The sequence below is a fragment of the Brachypodium distachyon genome, chromosome 1 (assembly GCF_000005505.3).
Source record: "Brachypodium distachyon strain Bd21 chromosome 1, Brachypodium_distachyon_v3.0, whole genome shotgun sequence".
Classification (NCBI taxonomy): Eukaryota; Viridiplantae; Streptophyta; class Magnoliopsida; order Poales; family Poaceae; genus Brachypodium; species Brachypodium distachyon.
This window is the reverse complement of record NC_016131.3, coordinates 44254814-44276443: the sequence shown is the minus strand read 5'-3', so window position 1 is coordinate 44276443 and position 21630 is coordinate 44254814. Positions and strand designations below refer to the sequence as shown.

The 21630-nt window shown below is 42.0% G+C and overlaps 2 protein-coding genes across 2 annotated transcripts; one reads left to right on the top strand and one right to left on the bottom strand.

Annotated features, from left to right (window-relative positions):
* Positions 1 to 465: 465 nt before the first annotated feature.
* LOC100822004 (pentatricopeptide repeat-containing protein At3g29230) lies at positions 466 to 2269 on the bottom strand. Its single transcript, XM_003564047.4, has one exon. The coding sequence runs from the start codon at positions 1954 to 1956 to the stop codon at positions 505 to 507; it is 1452 nt and encodes a 483-aa protein (XP_003564095.1). The 5' UTR covers positions 1957 to 2269; the 3' UTR covers positions 466 to 504.
* A 2124-nt stretch (positions 2270 to 4393) lies between these two features.
* On the top strand, positions 4394 to 20111 carry LOC100821686 (kinesin-like protein KIN-14L). The gene is made up of 23 exons (XM_003564046.4): positions 4394 to 4834; positions 5393 to 5516; positions 6240 to 6326; positions 6421 to 6591; positions 6740 to 6846; positions 7581 to 7712; positions 7876 to 8054; positions 8468 to 8629; positions 8825 to 8916; positions 10222 to 10373; positions 10450 to 10623; positions 11284 to 11430; positions 12281 to 12466; positions 14560 to 14631; positions 15667 to 15722; positions 15843 to 16059; positions 16985 to 17176; positions 17282 to 17500; positions 17856 to 18206; positions 18283 to 18381; positions 18529 to 18669; positions 18759 to 18917; positions 19470 to 20111. Exons 1-23 carry the CDS (start codon positions 4616 to 4618, stop codon positions 19905 to 19907), a joined length of 3876 nt encoding a protein of 1291 aa, XP_003564094.1. The 5' UTR covers positions 4394 to 4615; the 3' UTR covers positions 19908 to 20111.
* The last annotated feature ends 1519 nt before the right edge of the window (positions 20112 to 21630 follow it).

The following is a 21630-nucleotide window of genomic DNA, read 5'->3' as shown; positions in this document are numbered from 1 at the left end:
GGGTCAGCTGCCTTGTGTTGGTCCTTATGGAAATCCCGAAATGTTATTTGTTTTCAGAATATTTTCCCCGATGATCCCACTAATTTGGTATTTTCGCTATGTTATTGGTTGGATGTTTGGTCCATATTACAGAAATCTAACATGAAGATGCAGCTGTTGGAGGCGTCAGCTACATTGCGCCGGGTCGCGTCTGATGTGCTGAGCAAATCCCATGGCTGGCACTTATGCAAGAGGCTGGAGGCTGGTTGATGGCAGTGTTATATTCTGTTTGCTGTTTTTTGGTCCTTTGCTGGAACTGTAATAGACTTCGGTAGGAGTTTAAAGTTTGGTCGTTCCAGGAGTCTCTGGCGACCCTTTTCTTTTTCTGCTGAACATGTTGCATGTGACCTGAACTGCTATGATTTAAATGAAATCGGGAGCTTGCTCCTTGTTCCAAAAAAAAAAAAAGTTAAGGATCATCCGTGCTAGGTGAAAATGGAATCAATATGAGTGTCAAACAACCGTTCAATATTCATGCTGCTCTTCAGTTTGTGCAGCAGCTGCTAGATCACAGCTAGTCCGGCCAGGCTCCTTCCCGTTCGCCCGGGCCGCGTTCATCATCTTACTCCGTCTCCGGTGCATCTCGACGTGATCCCACCTCTGCAGGGACGCGTACATGTTGGACAGGCCGAACGCCGCGCCGTCGTGGGAGTCCAGCTCCGCGATCTGCTCTGCCGCCCACTGGCCCACCCTGACGCCGTCCTCCTCCCCCTGCTCCGGCCCCGGGCCGCGGGCGTGCGCGTGCGCGTGCAGCAGGAGGCTCCCCAGGATCTTGGCGTTGGGCCTGACAGGCATCGCCCGCACGAGGCGCGTGGCCTCGCCGAGGAGCCCAGCGCGGCACAGGAGGTCCACCATGCAGCCGTAGTGCTCCATCCGTGGAGCCACCCCGTGGACCGGCAGCATCTCTGCGAAGAGCTCCCGGCCCTCGGCCACCAGGCCGGAGTGGCTGCACGCCGACAGGACCGCCACGAACGTCACAGCGTCGGGTTTGACGACCTTCTCGACCATGTCGCGGAACGCCCTGACGGCGTCCTCGCCACGACTGTTCCTCCCGAGCCCCGCGATCAGGGTGTTCCAGCAGAAGAGGTTCGGGGCGCCGCCCGGCATTGTGACGAACACTTCGAGTGCGCGGTCCACGCTGCCGCACTTGAAGTACATGTCGATGAGGGCGTTGCTCAGCACGGCGTCCGCGGTTGTCCCCAGCCGGCGGATGGAGAGATGGATCTCCCGGCCCAAGGCCAAGTCCCCCGCCTGCGCGCAAGCGGACACCGCGGTGGCCATGGTGACCGTGGTGGGCCTCAGCGTCTGCTGCTGCATCAGCCGGCGGAACATGGCGATGGCCGCGGCGGGGTCTCCCCGGCGCAGATACCCGGCCATCATCGTGTTCCACGTGACAACGTCCCGTGGCGAAGAACCGGTCATTCGGTCGAACAGCTCCTGGGCGGCGTCCATCCGTCCGGCCTTGCAGTACCCATCGATCATCGCGTTCCACGACACGAGGCTGCTCGTTGTCGCGCGGAGGCTCGCGTCGAAGACCTCCCTGGCGGAGGCGAGGTCGCCGGCCCTGCAGTAGCACGTGAGCACGGTGTTCCACGAGGCTGGGGTCCTGTCAGCGTCCGGCATTCGGTCGAACAGCCTCCGGGCATCGGCCGTCCTCCCGGAGGCACCGAGCGCGGCTAGCATGGCGTTGAAGGCGATCGAGTCCCTGCGCGTCATTTCGTCGAACAGCCTCTGGGCGAGAGCCAGGAGGCCGCGCTTGCCGTAGCAGGTGAGCAAGGCGGTGGCCATCACGACGTCGGATGCGTGGCCCAGTTTGCAGACGAGGCAGTGGAGGGCCTGTTCTTCGCGGCAGCCGGGGCATGCCGCGACCGCGCGTACTAGGGCGGCGCGGCCGTGCGGGGCCATCATCATCTGCATCTGCCGTATGACCGTATCTTCTCTCTTTTTTAGCTGGAAACTGAATCTCCATTAGCCGATTGATGCCGGCAAATAACCAATACTGGGTTCAAATAAACCGTTCCCCCAGCTGCTTGAACCTATGTTCAGAATTCTGCTTGTGCACTTCAGTTGGTGCTGTATGTTTGTCAAATTCAGTACAGTGGAGAAGAACACAGCTACGGAATTGCTTTTCCTTTCTCTTTCCTTTTTGACGGTGATGAAAACACCCATGGAGAATGTTTAAGCACAGCACGACTTGACTTACTGTTTTATTTGACATTAGTGTATTTTTTAGTCACAAATATATTTGGTATTTGAAAGATTGGGTGCTCATCATTTCATCAAATATGAAGTCATTTTTTCGATAGAATTTTCATTTGGTTGAGTTTGAATTCCTGATTCAAAAATAATGTTTGTCGGCCATGTGGATTTGTAGAGTTAAAGACAAATCCATGGAAATGATGTCTTTTAAAGAGGATTTGAAGTTAGGTATATGTGTGATTCATTGAATTTTAGATTGAAGTTTTGTGCCCAATTATGTGTTAGCCTAACAAGTTGGTTCTTAGAATTACAAAATGAATTTTAGAATTGCAGGCCCGCATGACGAGAGCCAAATGAGTTGCAATATTGAATTTTGGAAACCTATTTATAGGATTTTTCTTGTTTGCACAAGGATATAATAAATTCAATGCATTTTAGCCTGCAAAAAGGCATAGGTTTAAGAAATGTTTGAAAGAAGAACCTTATGCGTAAAAATACTACATGGAATAATAATCTCAATTTATGTCACACTTCATGTGTTTCAGATTCCATATGTTTCGCCCAAGCCTGGTGTGTTCATATCAAAACTTACTCTTTTTGAAACCGAGTGCAAATTCTATACAAGAACATAGGTGTTTAATTAGGAAGAAATAAATAGTTTGTCCAAACCGCCTAAAAACAGAGTATTAAGTGTCTATGATAATTTATTGCTATATTTTGCACTACAGATAATTGACCGGTGCAAACTTCAGTACTCGTAGAGGTTTGTGAACATTCCTACGTAGGAGAGTACCATTACAAGTGTCAATGATTTTTTTGTTCATGAAAAGGAGTAAAAGAAGTGGGCTAGCATACATTTGCTCCAGGAAAGACTTTTCCCGTTTGACTACCACATAATTTATTACTCCCTCCGTCCCATATTAAGTGACTCCAATTTGCTTAAATATGGATGTATCTATGTCTAAAAAGTGTCTAGATACATGTAATAGAAAGTCACTTAATATGAGATGGAGAAAGTACTAACAATCGCAACTTTGTAAACACCTGCATTACATTTTTTTTATCACATGGCAATAGCTACCAAAACAAGTTCTTGGTGGAAACACAAACAAACGTGAAAATAACCGAAGGATAATATGGAAATCTTATTCGCATTTAAAATTATTGCACTGAATTTTGACAAGGCATATTTTAAAACAATTAGGTTCATAAGGGTAGGACAACATGGACATTTTTATTTCAACAACAAACATATTATTAGAAAATATATTACAAACTAAAAAAAAAAATAAGACTAAAAGTAGTTGTGCAAAGCTATAAGGAAGTATGGACCCAACAGTTTTTTAGTGCCCAGTTGGTTAGATTTCATGTGGTGAAATTAACCCATCAGAGGTAAAGTCCTAAACTTGACATTTACATTTGTTTGATTTTATCGCAGGCTTCAAATTGTGATATTCTTCAGTGTGAGCTGACGTACCCATCAACAACAAAATGATTGTTTCATCAACTTGATCATATGCCGGCTCAGTCTATCGGAAGTTCTCATAGGAGTAGAAGTCCGTTAAGTTTTACAGCGCTGCTTCATGTACGACAATTTTCTTAGAATTCACACACTAAGTAGCAGCCATTGATAGCAGCAGCTCGAAGGTGCTACAGCCATTGATCGGAACGTCGTACACAAATCATACCTAAAGGATCCTACATGAAGTAATTCCGTAAGTTTTAATTCTCTCAAAGTTGCTCATAGGGCAGCGTGTATGTGCATATGTCCGTAGGGGTGACGTGCGTGTTTGTGAGTGTTTATACACTTTACAAAACTTTAAATGCACTTCAAATGAGTTTAAAATTTTTGAAGTCACTTGCCGCGGCTTATTAGTACTGGATGGCTTGATTTTTTTTTTCAAAACGGTTCCATTTACTCCACGCAGGTTTCTCAAAGTCCATTTAATGTGTCGACACATTTGGTCACCTTCTGCCATAAAAACCTTCCCGTTTTCTTTCCCCGTCGGGTACACCGACCAGCTACCGACCATGTACTCCGGTGGCCCCGCGGCGGGGGGCCCCAGAGAGTGAATTCAAACCACAACCGAGCCAAGAAGAACAAAAACTGATGCCAAAAAGCTCCCCCGGAACAAGGGAACAAAACAAACGCGACGAAATGCGAAAGCGGAAAAATTTCTGGCCCCTGTCGTCTCTCCCCCTCTCGCGTCTCGGTCTCGCGAAGCGATAGATAGAGTAGAGGGGCACCTTCTCCTCCTCCTCCGTTCACCACCACGGCCTCCTCCTCGTGCCCTCGCCTCTCCCTCCGCGTCCCCCAAAACCCCAGGCCCGCCGACGCCTCCCTCTCGATCTAGGGTTTCCGGTCGTCGCGGCGCCAATGGCGGACACGCGCGGCGGCTGGTCGTGGGACGTCCCCGGGTTCCAGCCGGCTGCCTCGGCGTCGGCGTCTGCTGCCGCGATGCCGCTGGCGCCGCCGACCGCCATGCCCCGGGCGCCGCCGACCGCCATGGTGGCCCGCTCCTCCGAGGGGCCTCCCCGCGCGGCCGGCGCGATGCCCGTCGCCGACCGCCTCGACCAGCTCGCGGACAGCGTCCAGGTGCTAGTTCCGCTCTAGACTTTTGCATTTGGTGGTGCCTGTAGTAGTGTACGGCTCTAGTTTGATTTTGTCGGGATGATGGATAAGCTGGTTTGGCGCTCCGGACCACTGATGCCAAATGTATTTCACATCGATTGAGCGAAAAAATTAAAATAAAGATTTTTTTTGGTTAGGTTCCATGAGTGAGCTACTGATGTACTCCGTAGATGATTTGGACGGCTGTTGATTCCAGCGTTCTTATTCCATACCCTCTTTGCTCGATTTCTTGCGGGGCATAGTAAATGTTCTCTAGTGGGTCCATTGCTCGACCTAGCAGTTTAGCAGCAGATATATTTATAATTTTGAAATTGGTTTTGTTGGTGAGCCGAATTTGGCTGCGTTCAACTAGCAGTGAATTGATTTGAGGTGCCTACAGGTATATGACGTGCCAGTGTGCACATCAACACTGATTTGTGCACAATAATTTATGCATTCGATCCGTGACCCTCTTTTTTCCGTCTTTCTGTTTGTGTTGGCATTTAGCATTTGCGAACTTACATTTATAAATTACACTTGTAGCTTGCTAGAGAGGACTGCTTAGAACTTAGACAAGAAGCTAGTGATCTTCTTGAGTATTCTAATGCAAAACTGGGCCGTGTCACTCGCTACCTTGGATTTCTTGCAGATAGAACTCGGAAACTAGGTAAATTCAAAATCTCTTCATCATGACCTTCAGTTACTTATTAGCTTATTTATTTCCCTTGTGATCAGTTCTGCTTAATCATTGATAACATGTACTAGTTCTGTATGTTCTTCCTTCTCATTTTGTCTTGTTGATGTTAATCTTGACTGGATTTTCCGGGGTGATTATCATTGGGTTTTGATGGATCTTAGAATATGTTATATGCTTGCAGTCAAATTTAGTTCATTAGCATATACAACAGTACCATATGGTTTCAGGTATCTGCAATGTAATGTTTCCTTGTTTGTATAATATAAGGTGTGTTATAGACTTATAGGCAACTCCTCTATTCATATAATCGTGCTCTGTTTTAAAATAGCCAGGCCAGGAGATGATTATCTGTTTAGCTGGTATATGTTACAATTATAGTGAGTTGGACAATAAATCCAATAGGTGGTTAAGTGTATTTTACCATTATGTGACTGGAAGTATGAATAGTGAGTGTATTAACCACTGGTAATAACATTATGTCAAAATCATCAAAACAACATAACTAACCGACTTTGGTTTTTGTTGGATCATCTCATGTTGGTGAGGGCACTTTGTTTTTACCGGTCACGGACCGTTTCAAAAGACATAGAAAATCATGCTTCTTTGTTTGTTGCCACTTGCTCTGTTGTGCTAGGCGTATATATATTTAATATTATTTTCCATAGTTACCTGAGTATTCTTTTGCTGCTGTAGATCAAGCTGCGCTTGAAACAGAAACTAGAATTACTCCTTTGATTCACGAGAAGAAAAGGCTTTTCAATGACTTGCTGACCTTGAAAGGTACCCTACTATGTTTCTTACTGCTTTACTTTCACACACACCTTTTGTGCATGGGGTCTTTTTAGCTTTAGTCATAATTATTAACATTTTGCAGGCAATGTTAAAGTGTTCTGTCGTAGCAGACCATTATTTGAAGATGAGGGTCCATCTGCGGTTGAGTTTCCAGATGATCTTACTATCCGTGTAAACACTGGAGATGAGTCTTTAACCAACCCTAAGAAGGATTATGAGTTTGACAGGGTATATGGACCCCACATTGGGCAAGGTAAGATTGATGTGGTTGTCACATCCTCCCTGTGGATGGTGGCCTATGCAGGTTGCAATAGAAATGATGGATCAAACCTGTGACAAAATGCTAATATTTGTCATATCATTTCTTCTTACACTGATTCTGTCCTTCAAATGCTTTCCAGGTGAACTTTTCCACGATGTTCAACCGTTTGTGCAATCCGCGTTGGATGGGTACAATATCTCCATATTTGCATATGGCCAAAGCCGCTCTGGAAAGACACATACACTGGTTTTCATCTACTCCGATGTCTTTATAATTGTTTTCCATGAACTTGCACATTTGAACTTGCAGAGTGTTTAGGACATACTGATGTCATTCTTAGTTCCAAAATTCTGTTTTAGCCCACCATTTTTTATGTTTCTGTGTTAATGGTTTTTAGAAGCATAACGGTAAAAAGAATAATATCTTGGTATGTGAAGTATCATAATTACCAAGTATATTTTTATCAACTCGTGACTATAACATTACATACCATGTATCTTAGCAAATTATGTAATGGTGCTATTGAGGGCCATTAGAATGATTACTGTTAATCACTTGTGCACAAAGAAATGCAATGACGCTTCTGGAACACCATTCTCATCTACTCCTTCCGTTCCATAATTCTTGTCGAAATCTTACATGTATCTAGACACTTTTTAGGAATAGATACATCCATTTTTGGGCAAATTTGAGACAAGAATTATGGAACGGAGGGGGTACCTTTTATGATATTGAATGAACTTTGAGAGTAAAACTAGTGTATTCGAGTTACTTTGTTGCTTCATAAGATCCAAGCTAACAAGAGGTAAAAGCACATGCTTGCTATGCTCTCTCTTTTTTACGGGAAAACTGTAGAGGAGGCCTAAAAAATATATTAGACAAGAGCAATTTTTACAAGAGGGCTGCACATAAGAACATACATTTGTTTAAATTCTTACATGCAAGATTCTTCAACTAAATTTTTCATTCTTTCTTCTCAGGAAGGATCTAGCCATGATCGGGGTTTATATCTGCGATGCTTTGAGGAGCTCTTTGATCTTTCAAACTCGGATACTACTTCCACCTCACACTTTAACTTTTATTTTACTGCCTGTGAGCTCTACAATGATCAGGTGCTAATACAATTCTGTCAGTGGAATTCGTTATGCCACCGATAGGGCATGCTAAATAGCATATCATCTAGCTATTGTTCCGTGTCAAGATAACATGACTGTAGTTTCCTTTTATAGGTTTTGATGTCATAGCAGCTTAATCTTGTATATTCTTTCCACACAGGTTTGGGATTTGCTATCAGAATCTAGAAGCACAGTCCCAAAAGTTCGGATGGGTGTGCAACAATCCTTTGTGGAACTTGTGCAGGAGAAAGTTGAAAATCCACTGGAATTTTCTGGAGCCCTAAAGATGGCACTTCAAAATCAGTCTGTAAATTCGATGAAGACCATCGTATCTCACCTGTATGTGAATATGTGCTGTTGTCCTCCTCCCCATCCCCCATAATACTGCTGCTTTGTATTATCAGATGTCGTTCTTCTGCCTAGTACATTTGTTGGATAAAGATTTGAAAAGGGCGTGCTTCTGGTGGCATGTTAATGTTTTTTTAGTCCTCAGTGGCTCAACCATAGGTTTGAATATCTCAATATTCACTAGTGCCTACTTGAATATAAAAAGGATCCTTTGCTGTTCTGGATTCATTCCCTTTGAAGAATACTTAATGTTGACTATTCTATTGATGCATCTGTTATTGCCATTGGAACTTTGAATCAAACTTTCTGTACAATATTTCTCCTAAGATACTGTTTGGATAGTTCTTTTAATTTTTTGGTTTGGTTCCTGTCAGAATATTACAAAAATTTCCTTTTCTTTTCAGGATTATTACCATCCATATACACTACAGAAATTGTGTAACGGGAGAACATCTATACAGTAAGCTTTCCCTAGTGGATTTGCCAGCGAGCGAGTGTCTTCTTGAAGAAGATGCCAATAGAGACAATGTAACAGACCTTTTGCATGTCTCGAAGTCACTGTCTGCGTAAGTATTTGACTCGTAACCATGTTTCTAGTTTTTTGGTTTTCATCATTGCCTCATTATTGATTTGATTTTCAGTGGCTATTCATTCTTGCATGAAATGCTACCTTTCAGTGGTGCACATTCTTTTCTTGTGAATGCATTTATCATTGTCTTTTTTCTTTTACGCAAATGTGTTCTGAATGTTTTTATGTTTAGATTGGGTGATGCTTTGGCCTCGTTAAGTGCAAAGAAGGAGCCTGTTCTGTCTGGGAATTCAAGACTTACACAAATCTTAGCCGACTCTCTTGGTAAATAGTTTCTTTCCTTGTAGAGGCTAATGCCTTCTATATATTTGCCGTCTTTAAGTGCAAAGTAGGATGTTCCTGGTTAGTTGCAGCGAAGTGCTAAAAGAGGGTGCACATGGAATCTACCTCCTATGTTCCTTTACTCCCCACACAAGAACTATACATACACAAATGCAGAACTTTTTTTCAGATTGCAGATGCAAAATCAGTCTGTCATGCTACATAATTTGAATAAAAATTAGATCCATGTGATAAGATATAAAAAGATCATTTACCAAAATTCTAATTCTTTATTTTTGGCAAAGACAAATTAAAATTACTATGAAGTGAAGTCTATCTTATTCTCTTATCTGTTTTGTTAATCACAGTTTGTACTGGTTTAATTCATTAGTTCGAAAGGATGCTAGGCCATATGAGACTATGGCTGGATAACAAGCCAGCTCTAACTTGTCAAGCTCATTAGCATTAGCGAGCAAAACAAAATCAGCTCAGCTCTGTTCGTTCAAAGCCCAAGTTTGGCTTGTTTAATTTAACCAGAGGTAATCATGTACAGTGAGCAACTTGAGAAGGTCTGTACTATCTTATACAACATATGTATAATCAAATTTATGTGACTTTGGCAGGTCGCTTGTTAGGCCCACATTTATAAACACGAGCTTAACCAGCCTCACGAGTAACTCTGTAAGTTGCTCGTTAGGCCACTATCTTAACGAGCAAAAAACGCGGCCGGCTCGACTCATTAAGGAAATGACTTTGGAATGAGTCGAGATGCTCATGAGTTTTGGGTTTTCTGTCCACCGCTATATGAAACTCTCACAATCATAACTTTTAATGGAATTTTTTTATGTTTGATAAAGTGCAGTTTTAACATGTGTAGAAGCCACTTCACTAAACACATCCTCATAGCGAACATGTTTCGTGGATGCATGGTTGATTCATGGAAATGCATTTGCTTAGTAAAAATCAGAGTCTCTTACCCCTTTGTTTCATAATCTAAGCTCCCCTTCTACTTTTCACACATTGAGAAATGGTAATAAATGTAAAAATCAACATGAGAGGGAAAAAGTTAGCTTGCATACCCTTGTTGAACAGCGGAACTACCCGATGGCCGATGCTACCATTCATATGGTTATAACTAGGAAAAGTTTGATTAGACACTCTTAGTTTTTGTAGGGCCCTTATATATTTGAACGTGCGGAAGGGCAAATGGCCAAATAGTGCCCTATAGCGCTAAAAGGAGGTAGTATAAGACTAAGTAAAATTTCCACGTCCTACCATTATTGGTTTTACATTCCTTCATTGGTGCAGGAAGTAACTCGAAGATTTTGTTGGTTGTACATGTAAGTCCAAGTGCTTCAAATTTGTCTAGAACTTTGTCAACACTCAGTTTTTCTGCGAGAGCAAGAAATGCTGAATTGAGCCTTGGAAATCGTGATACTATCAAGAAATGGAAAGACGTGGTATAATTTTGATCGATCTCTGCATAATTCCATTATCTCTTATAACCATTTAATCACGATTCTATTTTATTTACAGGCGAATGATTCACGTAAAGAATTACATGAGAAAGAAAAGGAGGTTTCAGACTTGAGGCAAGAAGCTTTGGGGTTAAAACTTTCTCTCAAAGAGGCTAATGATCAATGCACGCTGCTTTACAACGAAGTACAGAAGGCCTGGAGAGTTTCTTCTACACTACAAACTGATCTGAAGGTCAGTACTGTTTAGTTTATTTGCCCCCTTATAATTTTGAATAAATCTTGTGTCAAGGTGAATACAGTCAATTTGGCCGTTACAGCGCGTGATTGTGATAACTTTGAACGCTAATATACACTAAATATTTAGATTTTTCAATTATATTACTCCGTACTAGATTTGTCACCAGAGGTACTTAGATATCATTTTATATCTTTTGCAATTCTTAATATGTTAACAAAGTATTAGTCAAATGCGCATATTGGGCCATTGTCTGAACTCTGAATGTACTTGCAAACAAAACGGTATTTTTGGGAATTTATAGTTTTAGGACCCTGCTCATGGGAACGATTAATACTGGGGGGTGGGGTGGGGGGTGGGGGATGTTAGTAGAAAGGTTCAAAGATTGAATAGTTATAGGTCAAGTTAGCAATGAGCTCTCGTTCTTTTAGGTGGAAAGCTACATTTGATCATCATCGGTACACCGGTTTATGCTTATGATGCATTTCTATTAAGTTTTCAGTAGTTTATTTTGTTAATCTGCCATCCATATACATTTGTAGGATGTTCCCAACTACCAATTATAGTTCACTTTGTAAAGTTTGGATATTCAACCTGCTGTCTCATATTACAAGTTGAAGGATATTGACATTTTAGTTGTCTTGTTATTTATTGCAGTCTGAAAATTTAATGCTCACTGATAAGCACAAGATTGAGAAAGAACAGAATAACCAGCTAAGGGAGCAGATTTCTCGTCTTCTGGAAGTTGAACAAAAGCAGAAAATAAAGATGCACGAACGTGATTTAACAATTCAATCGCTACAGGTCAAATGTTAACCCATTTCCCTACTATTAGCAATCTACGTTTGTTGAGTTAGATTTGGCAGAATTTTGTTTCAATACCGGTGCTTAACTTTTCTCCTTGATCAAGTTACCGACTTACCGTTGCCTCCTTTTTAACATTTTTTCTTGATCAGTGTTATTGTCAACCTACATTTTAGGTTCTTTCTCTCTCTGCTATGCTAGTACAAAAGCTAGGCACGTGTAGTCATGGGTATGGGGTAACATATATCTGTAAACCAACCTACATGATGATGGTTGGTGCATTTCTATTTAGCGAGTGTTGGCTCCATGGCAGAACATGACTATGGCGTTTGGATCATATCATGTCCAAATGGTAGCTGCTTCTTACAAGTTACAATACAGCCGTAAAAAAATCATGCTTATTTAACATTGACTCATGAATAATGGTACAAGTATATAGAACAGACTGCCACTCTTCCTCGGGCTATTATTCACCATGATGTTATTATATAGGTGTGTTTTCTGCATTAGACTCCCGTTCCTGCTTTACGATATATCAAAACATTCTTTTTTTCCCTACTGTGTTTTACTTTACATAGATGTGCCAGCAACTTGCCAACTAACTTCTTTGTTATTTCTCTCCTCATCAGAACATTAGCGACTGTAACTTCTAGTACAATTTGTGATTACAAAATGTGATTACGACCAGATTATCTGTCTCGCTATTTAATAGTGTGTAGCACTGTAGCAATTAGTGGCTACAATTTGAGCTTTTAACTAATTGCTGTGGCTTGCTTATAAAGTCAACCTTTTTATATATCCTGATACCCACTTGTAGTCTGCTTGCTTATTTTCTTCCAACAATTTACAGGCAAAACTTAAGTCCATTGAGTCTCAACTTAATGAGGCTCTGAACTCTAGTGATGCTAGATCAACAATTGGGTCTGAATCTGCTTCAGTTATTTCAACCCCGAAGATGATGGAATCAACTGCTGATTCATCATCAGTAACCAAAAGGCTTGAAGATGAATTAGCAAAGAGGGATGCTCTTATTGAGGTATCAATTCTTTTATGGGATTATCTTTCATCACTATGTATTATTTGTTTCACCTAAATGTATGCAAATTTGAGGTTTTTTACTTGAATTATATGGTTATGTAACTATTGAATGTGAGGTTTTTGCTTGAATTATAAAGAGTAAATGCAGAGAAACACATACGTAGCGGCTCTTGTAACAGAAAACCACGAACCCAGGTTTTTTTAACTGATACCCACGACATGAAGACTAATGAATAACCGAAAACCCGAAAGTGACCTGTTAAGACTAGTTAACCTTCATGGCCCGCATGTCATACATAGAAGCCAGTTCTTTGCCTCACAGCTCATTTCCGGCCGCTCAAGCCGGCTTATTCCCGGCAGCTCCTTCCTCTCTCTCTCTCTCTCTCTCTCCATTCTCTCACTCTTCTCACTCCCGGTTCTTCTTCCCCAGCTCCGGTTGCGAGTGCCTCTGGCTCTTCCCATGCCGACCGCGCCCACCGCCCTGTCGTCTGCCTCGCCTCCTCCCTCCCTCTCTCCTCGTAGAGGCCCCCGACGGCGGCCGAGGAGCCGTGGAGAGCCATGGAGGCGGCTGGAGCTTGAGCCTGTGTGTGCACAGCTCCTTGCTGACGGAGCCTCGCCGGAGTTAGATCCTACATCCGCACGGGGCTCACGACGCCCAGCTGCGCGCTGCCGCCGCTCTTCGCCTTGGAGGAGCTAGACCGCCCCCACCTCCGCCCGCTCATCCGCCTCTCCCGCGCTGACGCCCCGCAGCGCGGCCAGGGACCCGAAGGCCCGAACTGCAGCGACGAGGAGGAGGAGGAAGAAGAGGAGCCAAGCACGAATCGAGCGGGGCGAAGGGGGGGAGTTAATTAAGGGGTTACCGTACGAACTAGCTTCAGTCGCAGAGCTCGGCGAAGTCGCCGGAGCGCAGGCGCCAGCCGTGGTGGCGCGGGCCTTCCGATTTGGGGTCCTTGCAGCGCGTGTTGAAGCAAATCCTGGGCCGCTGCTGATGCGAGGATGGCGGATGGGGCTGCTGCTGTTTCTGCTGATGTGAGGCGCCTGTATGGGGCTGCTGTGGCTGCTGATGCGAGGCGGCTGGATGGGGCTGCGGTTGCTGATGGGATTGGGAAGCGGCCGGATGGGGCTGCGGCTGCTGATGCGAGGCGGGTGGATGGAGCTACGGCGGCGGAGGGGCGGAAGAACCAGACAGCCACAGCGGTGGAGGGGCGGAAGAACTCAGGCCGATCACCGCTGGCATCGCCGTCATGCTCGCCGGTGAAGAAGCAGGCAATGGATCAAGGAGGAGGAAGAAGACGACGGGCAATGCCTGAGAGAAGCCACCTCAAAGGGGATAGCTAGCCTGGGCCGGCTCATATGTCGGCTCGAGCCGTTTCCTTGCACTTGATCTAGTAATTAGGATCCTTTGTATGACATGTGGGCCACGGGCGATTAACTTGGTCCAACCGGCCACTTTCGGGTTTTTTGTTACTCGTTAGCGTATGATTAGTGGGTATCAGTTAAAAACCCTTGGGTTCGTGGTTTTTTGTTACAAGAGCCACTAGATATGTGTCTTTGTGCAATTTACTCAATTATAAAACTAGATCATATAGTAAACCAGTCATAAAGCTATAGCTATATTATATTGTAAAATAATAATAAACCTGGACTTATTTATTACAGACCTGCTAGCTATAGCTTCTATACCCAGATTAGGAGACCTGCTAGCTCAATCCTAACAGCTTCTGTTGTTGATCATTTCCCCGCTGATGTTCAACACTAATTTAAGTGGAGACCTATTTGCATCATGTTACATTTTAGTCGAGTAGTTCTGTAACAGATACCGCTGTTGTTCTTTTGTTTAAGTTCGGTGCTCGTGCTTCATAGCTACCACTCACTACTGCTGTCATCTGGAGTTTCTTATTATGCTATATTTATGTCTATGTTTTTCTATTTTTTATGGTTAAGCAAGATAAGTCAAGTTCCGAGCATTGTCACTTTTCCTAATTATTTCACACTATGAGCCTATGACATCAATTTCTTTAATGATGTCTTCATTTTGCTTATGTCAATTTTTACGAACCTTTGAAGTTTTCCCTGCCTTGCTTAATGTAGAAATTGCATGAGGAGAACGAGAAGCTCTTTGACAGGCTTACTGAGAAATCAGGATTAGGAAACTCTCCTCAGGTGTTCTTGAATATCTTCTCTTTATTCTATCATTGGGTTTGCCCGGTTTGTTATGATATTATTGGTAGTTCTTGATTTTGTTGATGTTGGATTCCTTTACTACTTGTGAAAGATCTCAAGATGTGTTATTTGTAGCATTTTGGGCTGACTGTGCATGAGTCTTGTAGGACATGTTGAGGCATGCCGTGCACTTATATTTGTTAAGGAGGCAGCTAAAATAATACTTTCCTAATCTGCAATTGAGGGTGTGATAAGAGAGTTGATCAAGATCTTCAATTGCTATGGTGTCTAATGATTTTTTTTAAGCCATCTACCTTGGAATGATCTAGGAACGTCACATATATGCAGAAATTTTAGTTTGCTTATTGCCCCTTCCTTTTTAGTCCTTTTAAACATTAATTGTTAACAGAATATCTGTTGCTCTGTTGTCCCTTAGCCTAGTTTGCTTATTGCCCTTTCCTTTTTTGTCCTTTTGAATGGAATCAATGAACGTTAATTGTTAACAGAATATCTGTTGCTCTGTCGTCCCTTAGCCTTTATAAGAGAAAGCTTGTTTAATGTAGCAATTGCAGTAATTCAATACTGGCACGGGAGTTGTTGTTTTAACTTAAATACTCCATGTCTCCCTCCTTTTCAGTTTGTAAGGCACATGCATATTCCTATATCATCAATTTGACCAACGAAATATGACTTGTATGCCACAAAACATATACCATTAGAAACTTCTTTTGAACACAAATTCAGTGCTAATACTTTGTATGCAATATAGTACGTATTTTAGTGGTCAAACGGATGATCTAGGAACACACATGCCTTATAATCTGAAAAGGAGGGAGTATTCTGTCTTCCTTCTCAATGTTTTTCAGGCTACTGCACCAAAATGAGCTGTGCCAAAAAGCTTTTATTTTATAAACACCAATTGTGATACCATTTCTTTTCAGGACTTCAGTAACACTATTTGCAAAAAAATTGAGAAAATCTTTATTTACTTTTTTTTTTCTATGGCATTCTCATGCAATAACTATTTGTCCATAGGCTCCAAGTCCATCTTCAAACCAAGCTACTAATGCTCAGGGAAGGGATATAGGCAGGTAAAATTCTAGATTCTACTATGCATATACACTGATACACGGTTCAATCGGTCAATCTCACTGTTTTTAAATAAAAATTCAATACATGTGATGATGTTCCATTGAGAACTAAATTTGCAGGAGCAACAGTGCCAAAATACAATCACCGGATGTATTTCAATCGGCATTATCTCAGGACAAAACTGGAAACAGTGGAGCTATCGTGAAATCAAGTAATGAGTTAGCAAAAACTACACCTGCTGGGGAGTACCTTACATCCGCACTGATGGATTTTGATCCTAACCACTTTGAGGGATTTGCTGCAATAGCTGATGGTGCAAATAAGCTTTTGATGCTGGTCAGTAATGCTAATTTAACAAAAAATATGTATATTTACTTGTAAGAGTTTTATTCTTTTCTTGCTAAGGTGGTTTTGCATATGCAGTTTCATTGTTGTTTTATTATGACCACCAGCCTTGTACCAAAGCAACGACACATAGTAAACATCTAGTGCCATCAGATAGCCACTGGATTGTGAGGTGATTTATTGGTTCAAAAGATTTGGAAATTCACTATGTGTTAGCAACTTAGCATGCTGTTGTGTAGTTTGATATTTGATGATGCCCGTTTTTGTTTATCCATGCTAGCTGTGGAAGTGTGGCACTATCTGGACAAATTATCAAATTGTTTTAATTTTGATTACTTTTCTATACACAAGAAAAATACGTTGATGGCATAATCTGCCAGTTTTTGACTTTTTGTTTACCCATGCTGGCTCTGGCACTATCCTTTTGATGTCTTGTGCATTTTCTCCCTTCAAAAGAATGTTCTGATTACTTGTCTGTACACAAGAACAATAAGTTGGTTACTGTGTGTCAATCATCCATAATGTCGAGATCAGCACAATTAGTACAAATCCCAACTTTGATAGCTGCCATAGTTGTGTTGGTGCATGACAACAGATATTAAGCCCATTTTCATGTTCAGCGGACTGATGCCAGTCTTTTTTTTTCTTGCATGGAGATACGTGGAGATTTTGACGTGTTGTGTGGAGTCTTGTTTAAGTGACCATGTGTTTATGGGAGTTCTGTTTTATACAGTTCCGTTAACTTAATTCGGCACTACATCTGAAGTCTAAGCCGTTTTATCAATTTTGTTCTGTTTATAGGTTACAGAGGATAGGTGTCGAACGCTAGTTTATTTTTGCAGTTCCATGGTATTCATTTCATAGTTAATGCTAATTTCTCTGCACGAACGCTTTTGTAATTATGATATGCTTGCAGGTATTGGCTGCAGTTATCAAAGCGGGTGCTGCTAGAGAACATGAGATACTTGCTGAGATCCGAGATGCTGTCTTCTCATTCATTCGCAAAATGGAACCCAGAAAAGTTATGGATACCATGCTAGTTTCAAGGGTCAGGATATTATACATTAGATCTTTACTTGCTAGGTCCCCAGAACTTCAGTCCATCAAGGTGTGAAATTACTGTCTTGCTTCTCTATTTTTATAAGCTAAGCAGAGGCCCTATCCTTTTGTACTAATTGTGTTAGGGTATTTGTCAATTTGTTCCTTCATAAAGGTTTCTCCAATTGAACGTTTTTTGGAGAAATCAAATACTGGTCGCAGCAGAAGTTCTAGCAGAGGAAGTAGTCCTGGCAGGTCTCCTGTTTACCACCATGATCATGGTTCACGAATTGCTGTGATTGATGAACATGTGCATGGTTTCAAGGTCAACATTAAACAGGAAAAGAAATCGAAATTCTCTTCGATTGTGCTAAAGCTTCGTGGGATTGAGGAGGTATGTCTTGTTCGCATTTAGGTGCTGCATAATGTTGTTAGCAGTACCTTTCATACCATGAAAATTGCCTGTGCATACTATTATGATATGTATTTCATTTTGGGCATCTCTGTGGCTAACTGTTGTAGTTTGAGTTGGTTCTGATGGGTTCCTATGCTTTATTGCTGGTATGGTCGCATCAGTAGAGATTTTAGTTATGTTGATGTGTCAGGCTAGGACATGTTACGCTGATCTATTGGTGCCAGTAACACTGGCTGATGTGAATCGCTTGACATCTGTTGCATTCCTTTTTGGTGGATGGCTTATTTTAATACCTGCTAGGATTGAGTAATTTGTACTATGTTACATTTGACAGGAGACATGGAGACAACATGTCACTGGAGGAAAGCTTCGGGAGATTACTGAGGAGGCAAAGGCTTTTGCCATTGGAAACAAGGCCTTAGCTGCTCTCTTTGTTCACACACCAGCTGGTGAATTACAACGCCAAATCCGAGCATGGCTTGCAGAGAACTTTGACTTTCTATCTGTAACTGGTGGAGATGTTGCTGGAGGAGCTACCGGGCAACTTGAGTTGTTATCTACTGCTATTATGGATGGATGGCTGGCTGGCCTTGGTACAGCGCAGCCCCCAAGCACTGATGCTTTAGGCCAGCTTTTATCCGAGTATGCCAAGCGTGTTTACACATCACAGCTTCAACACTTGAAGGTTTTATTTACCTGCCTTGTAATCTGGTCTAATAATTTGAGTACAATTGTTTCTCTTATGCTTTGTAATATTGCAGGACATAGCTGGCACATTGGCAACAGAGGAGGCTGACGACCCTGTTCATGTCAGTAAGCTACGTTCTGCTCTGGAGTCCGTCGATCATAAAAGAAGAAAGGTGCATGCCTCGTAAAATTTTACTTTCTAGGTGTCAGTTGATGTATGACACAGCCATATTCCTGTACTCTTTTCATAGCTTACTTCACTTAGACTATGTGAGTGGACATTTGTACTCGTAGCATCTCAACTCTGTTATACTCATCAGATCATGCAGCAAATGCGAAGCGATACTGCCTTGTTAACCAAAGATGAAGGTGGCTCGCCTATCCGAAATCCTCCAACTGCTGCTGAAGATGCACGACTAGCATCTCTCATATCTTGCGACAACATCTTAAAACAAGTCAAGGTCTCTGATGCTATCTATTTGTATTTCCTTTTATGTTTTATTGGGAAATATGTTTACTAACACCATGCTTGTTCATTTTTGGACACCAGGAAGTAATAAAACAAAGCTCTACCAGACCGCTGCGAAAATCAAAGAAGAAAGCGTTGCTAGATTCATTGGATGACCTCTTGGCACAGATGCCTTCTCTTCTTGACATTGATCATCCATGTGCTCAGAAACAGATCACGGAGGGACGGAATGCTGTAGAGGTATGTACTATCTTGGACTCCTTTTTTCTGAAAGAAGATAAGTAGTTAAATACCACCCCTCGAATGGAAATGGGTTATGATAAAATGGCGAAGGATTGTCTGTCCTAGTTTGCTAGTTTTCAATGTCACATTGTAAGAGGTTTAGTGAGTTGCCCTGGTTGCCAATCTCTTCAGTTTGTTTACAACTTTACGTACAGGTTAACTAATCATCACTCTCTGGGTTTATGCTGAGTCATCAGGATTTGGGGCATTACCTTTATGTTTTGCATTTTGTCTTGTGTGGAATCTTAGCTGATTTGTGATAGTAATGAATATTAAAAACACGTAATGGGCTCACTGCTTCCTAAGCATAACAAATCCCAAAACCTCAGCTATATAACCTGTGTTCCTTTCTATGAGGTCGGCAGCCTCAAAGCTGATAAGACCCTCAGATGCAACAACAACCCCATTATCTTCCAAAGAATCCTGGATTACCTTGCGGATGACACCCCTCAACTAAACGTTCCTTATCCAAGTTTAGCTTAAGCGAGACTAACATGTATATATGTGCAGTCACTACAAGAAGATCCTGATCCTGTCCCTGATCCTAACTCGAATTCCAACCCGCTGGGAGAGAGCGAAGTTTCTCAGTGGAACGTCCTACAATTCAACACTGGAACAACTGCACCTTTCATCATAAAATGTGGAGCAAATTCGAGCTGCGAACTAGTTATCAAGGCTGATCAAAGAGTTCAGGAACCTAAAGGCGGCGAGGTAATCCGTGTTGTTCCGAGACCATCTGTTCTTGCAGAGATGGGCTTTGAGGAAATGAAAGGTGTGTTTGAGCAATTGCCAGAAGCAGTCAGCTTGCTTGCGCTGGCACGATCGGCGGATGGTACAAGAGCCAGGTATTCTAGATTGTATAGAACTTTAGCTAGCAAAGTACCAGCCTTGAAAGAAATTGTCGCCGAGATGGAGAGCGGTGGTGTTTTCAAGGATGTCAGATCATAGTGTTAGTTCATTTGTAGAGTTTTATATAATGTTGTATATGGGTGCCATTTGAGGGTATCCCTTGTAACCTTATTCTGTTTATACCATGAGTATGCCTATGTTGTAACATTATTTTTTGGTCAAGAGAGTTCATCTTGTTTCTCTGCCTGCCACACTTTGGGTGGTCGATGTTTCAAAGTACTAAAAGGTAGTTGCACCAGTCTAGATCACGGAAGCTTTCCAGGTCAAGAGAGTTTCTCCTTGTAAATGTTACTCCGTAGTAATTTTGCTGCAGTTGTCATCCATTTAAGCCGTCTGGCTATATTCTGATATTTTTTCTCGTAGGGTACGATCATTGTGCTGAAAGGCATTGCTTTGACAACAAAAATCTGACAATAGCATGGGGACATCTCACGCGTTATTTGGTATTTTCTCCTGACATAGCCACGTTCCAGTTCGGTTCAGATCTGTAGTATTTTTCAAGTAACAAAAAAAACTCATCGAATTTATAAGAAATTCAGAAGTTCTGGCAAATCATTCTTTTCGGTGTAATGTGTTAGTGTTACCTTTGTCTTCTTTGGAAGGGAAAAGTCTTTAGCTTTATGGGGATGAAAGACGCACAAAACATAGTACAGTAATTATATTTTCCGTTTATTTTCTTTTATACTTGTATTTTACTGCTACTATTTCGGTTTCAAATAGGCCAAAATAGCCTACCAAAACATCTTATATTTAGAAACAGATTGTAGTATATACTTTCTTTGTCCCATATTAAGTGCTGAAATATTACATGTATCTAAATGTATTTTAGTATATAAATATGTTTATATTTAGAAAAATTTGAGTCACTTAATATGAGATAAAGTGAGTATTTGGTCACTCATCCTACTCTTAAAAGTTAAAACTATTTTTAATATGCATTGAGGCTTTGATTCCGTTTTCAGCTTCCCGCTTCAGTCTCGTGTTGAAGATAGTTGTAATCTTGGTTCCGACATTAGAATCGGGGACCTAAGATGTTTTTGGGGTCTGTGGTACTTGTCACGATTTTGTTTAGATACGCATATATCTATATAGTGAAACGCATCTACATACATGTGTATCTAAACAAAGCTACAACAATTAATATTGATGGGAGAAATATTTTACTTTTATATTTTTTTAGTCCAAAAACGTCTAAGCATGGATATTATACTAGTCAAGGGATCCAAGTAGTACAATGATGCGAGATGGACATCTACCTTACCTTTGTATGCATATACTCCATCCGAAACTTTGTATTAAATTGGCAACACTTATTATGGATCGGAGAAAGTATATTCTATCGGATGTCCCTGAAGGGACACATTATCCATTGTAGGCCCTAAATCTTTTGTAAAGGTGTCAAGTTAGTTCTAATACTTTTAAAATGCACTTTTGGTTCCTAATACTTTCATAAGTGGTTCATCTCAGGTCCTAAGTATGTGTCTCTAGATGTAACAATGTCACTTGGCTATTTGGACCCACAAGTCGGTTGACAAGCTGGATTTTCTTTTGCCAAAAGAAAACCCTGCCTCCTTCTCGTTTCTCACCCGTGGTCCTTTTCTTTCTATGCTTTGCGGCTCTGGCCCTCTCTTGAATGTCCCGCCCAGCTATTTCGCCAGAATATCCTTCACCGTTGGTCTCCTCGGCAGCACCGGATATTTTGTGAAGAGAGCAGAGAAGGGGAAGGGCCACGAGTAGGAAATGAGAAGAAGTCAGTTTTTTT

Bases quoted from the DNA above. Each gene is read 5' to 3' on its own strand.
- LOC100822004 (XM_003564047.4), bottom strand. From the start codon at position 1,956: ATGCAGATGATGATGGCCCCGCACGGCCGCGCCGCCCTAGTACGCGCG.
- LOC100821686 (XM_003564046.4), top strand. From the start codon at position 4,616: ATGGCGGACACGCGCGGCGGCTGGTCGTGGGACGTCCCCGGGTTCCAG. The intron at 10,624-11,283 runs GTCAGTACTGTT...TATTTATTGCAG, and splicing joins CACTACAAACTGATCTGAAG to TCTGAAAATTTAATGCTCAC. The intron at 15,723-15,842 runs GTAAAATTCTAG...CTAAATTTGCAG, and splicing joins CAGGGAAGGGATATAGGCAG to GAGCAACAGTGCCAAAATAC.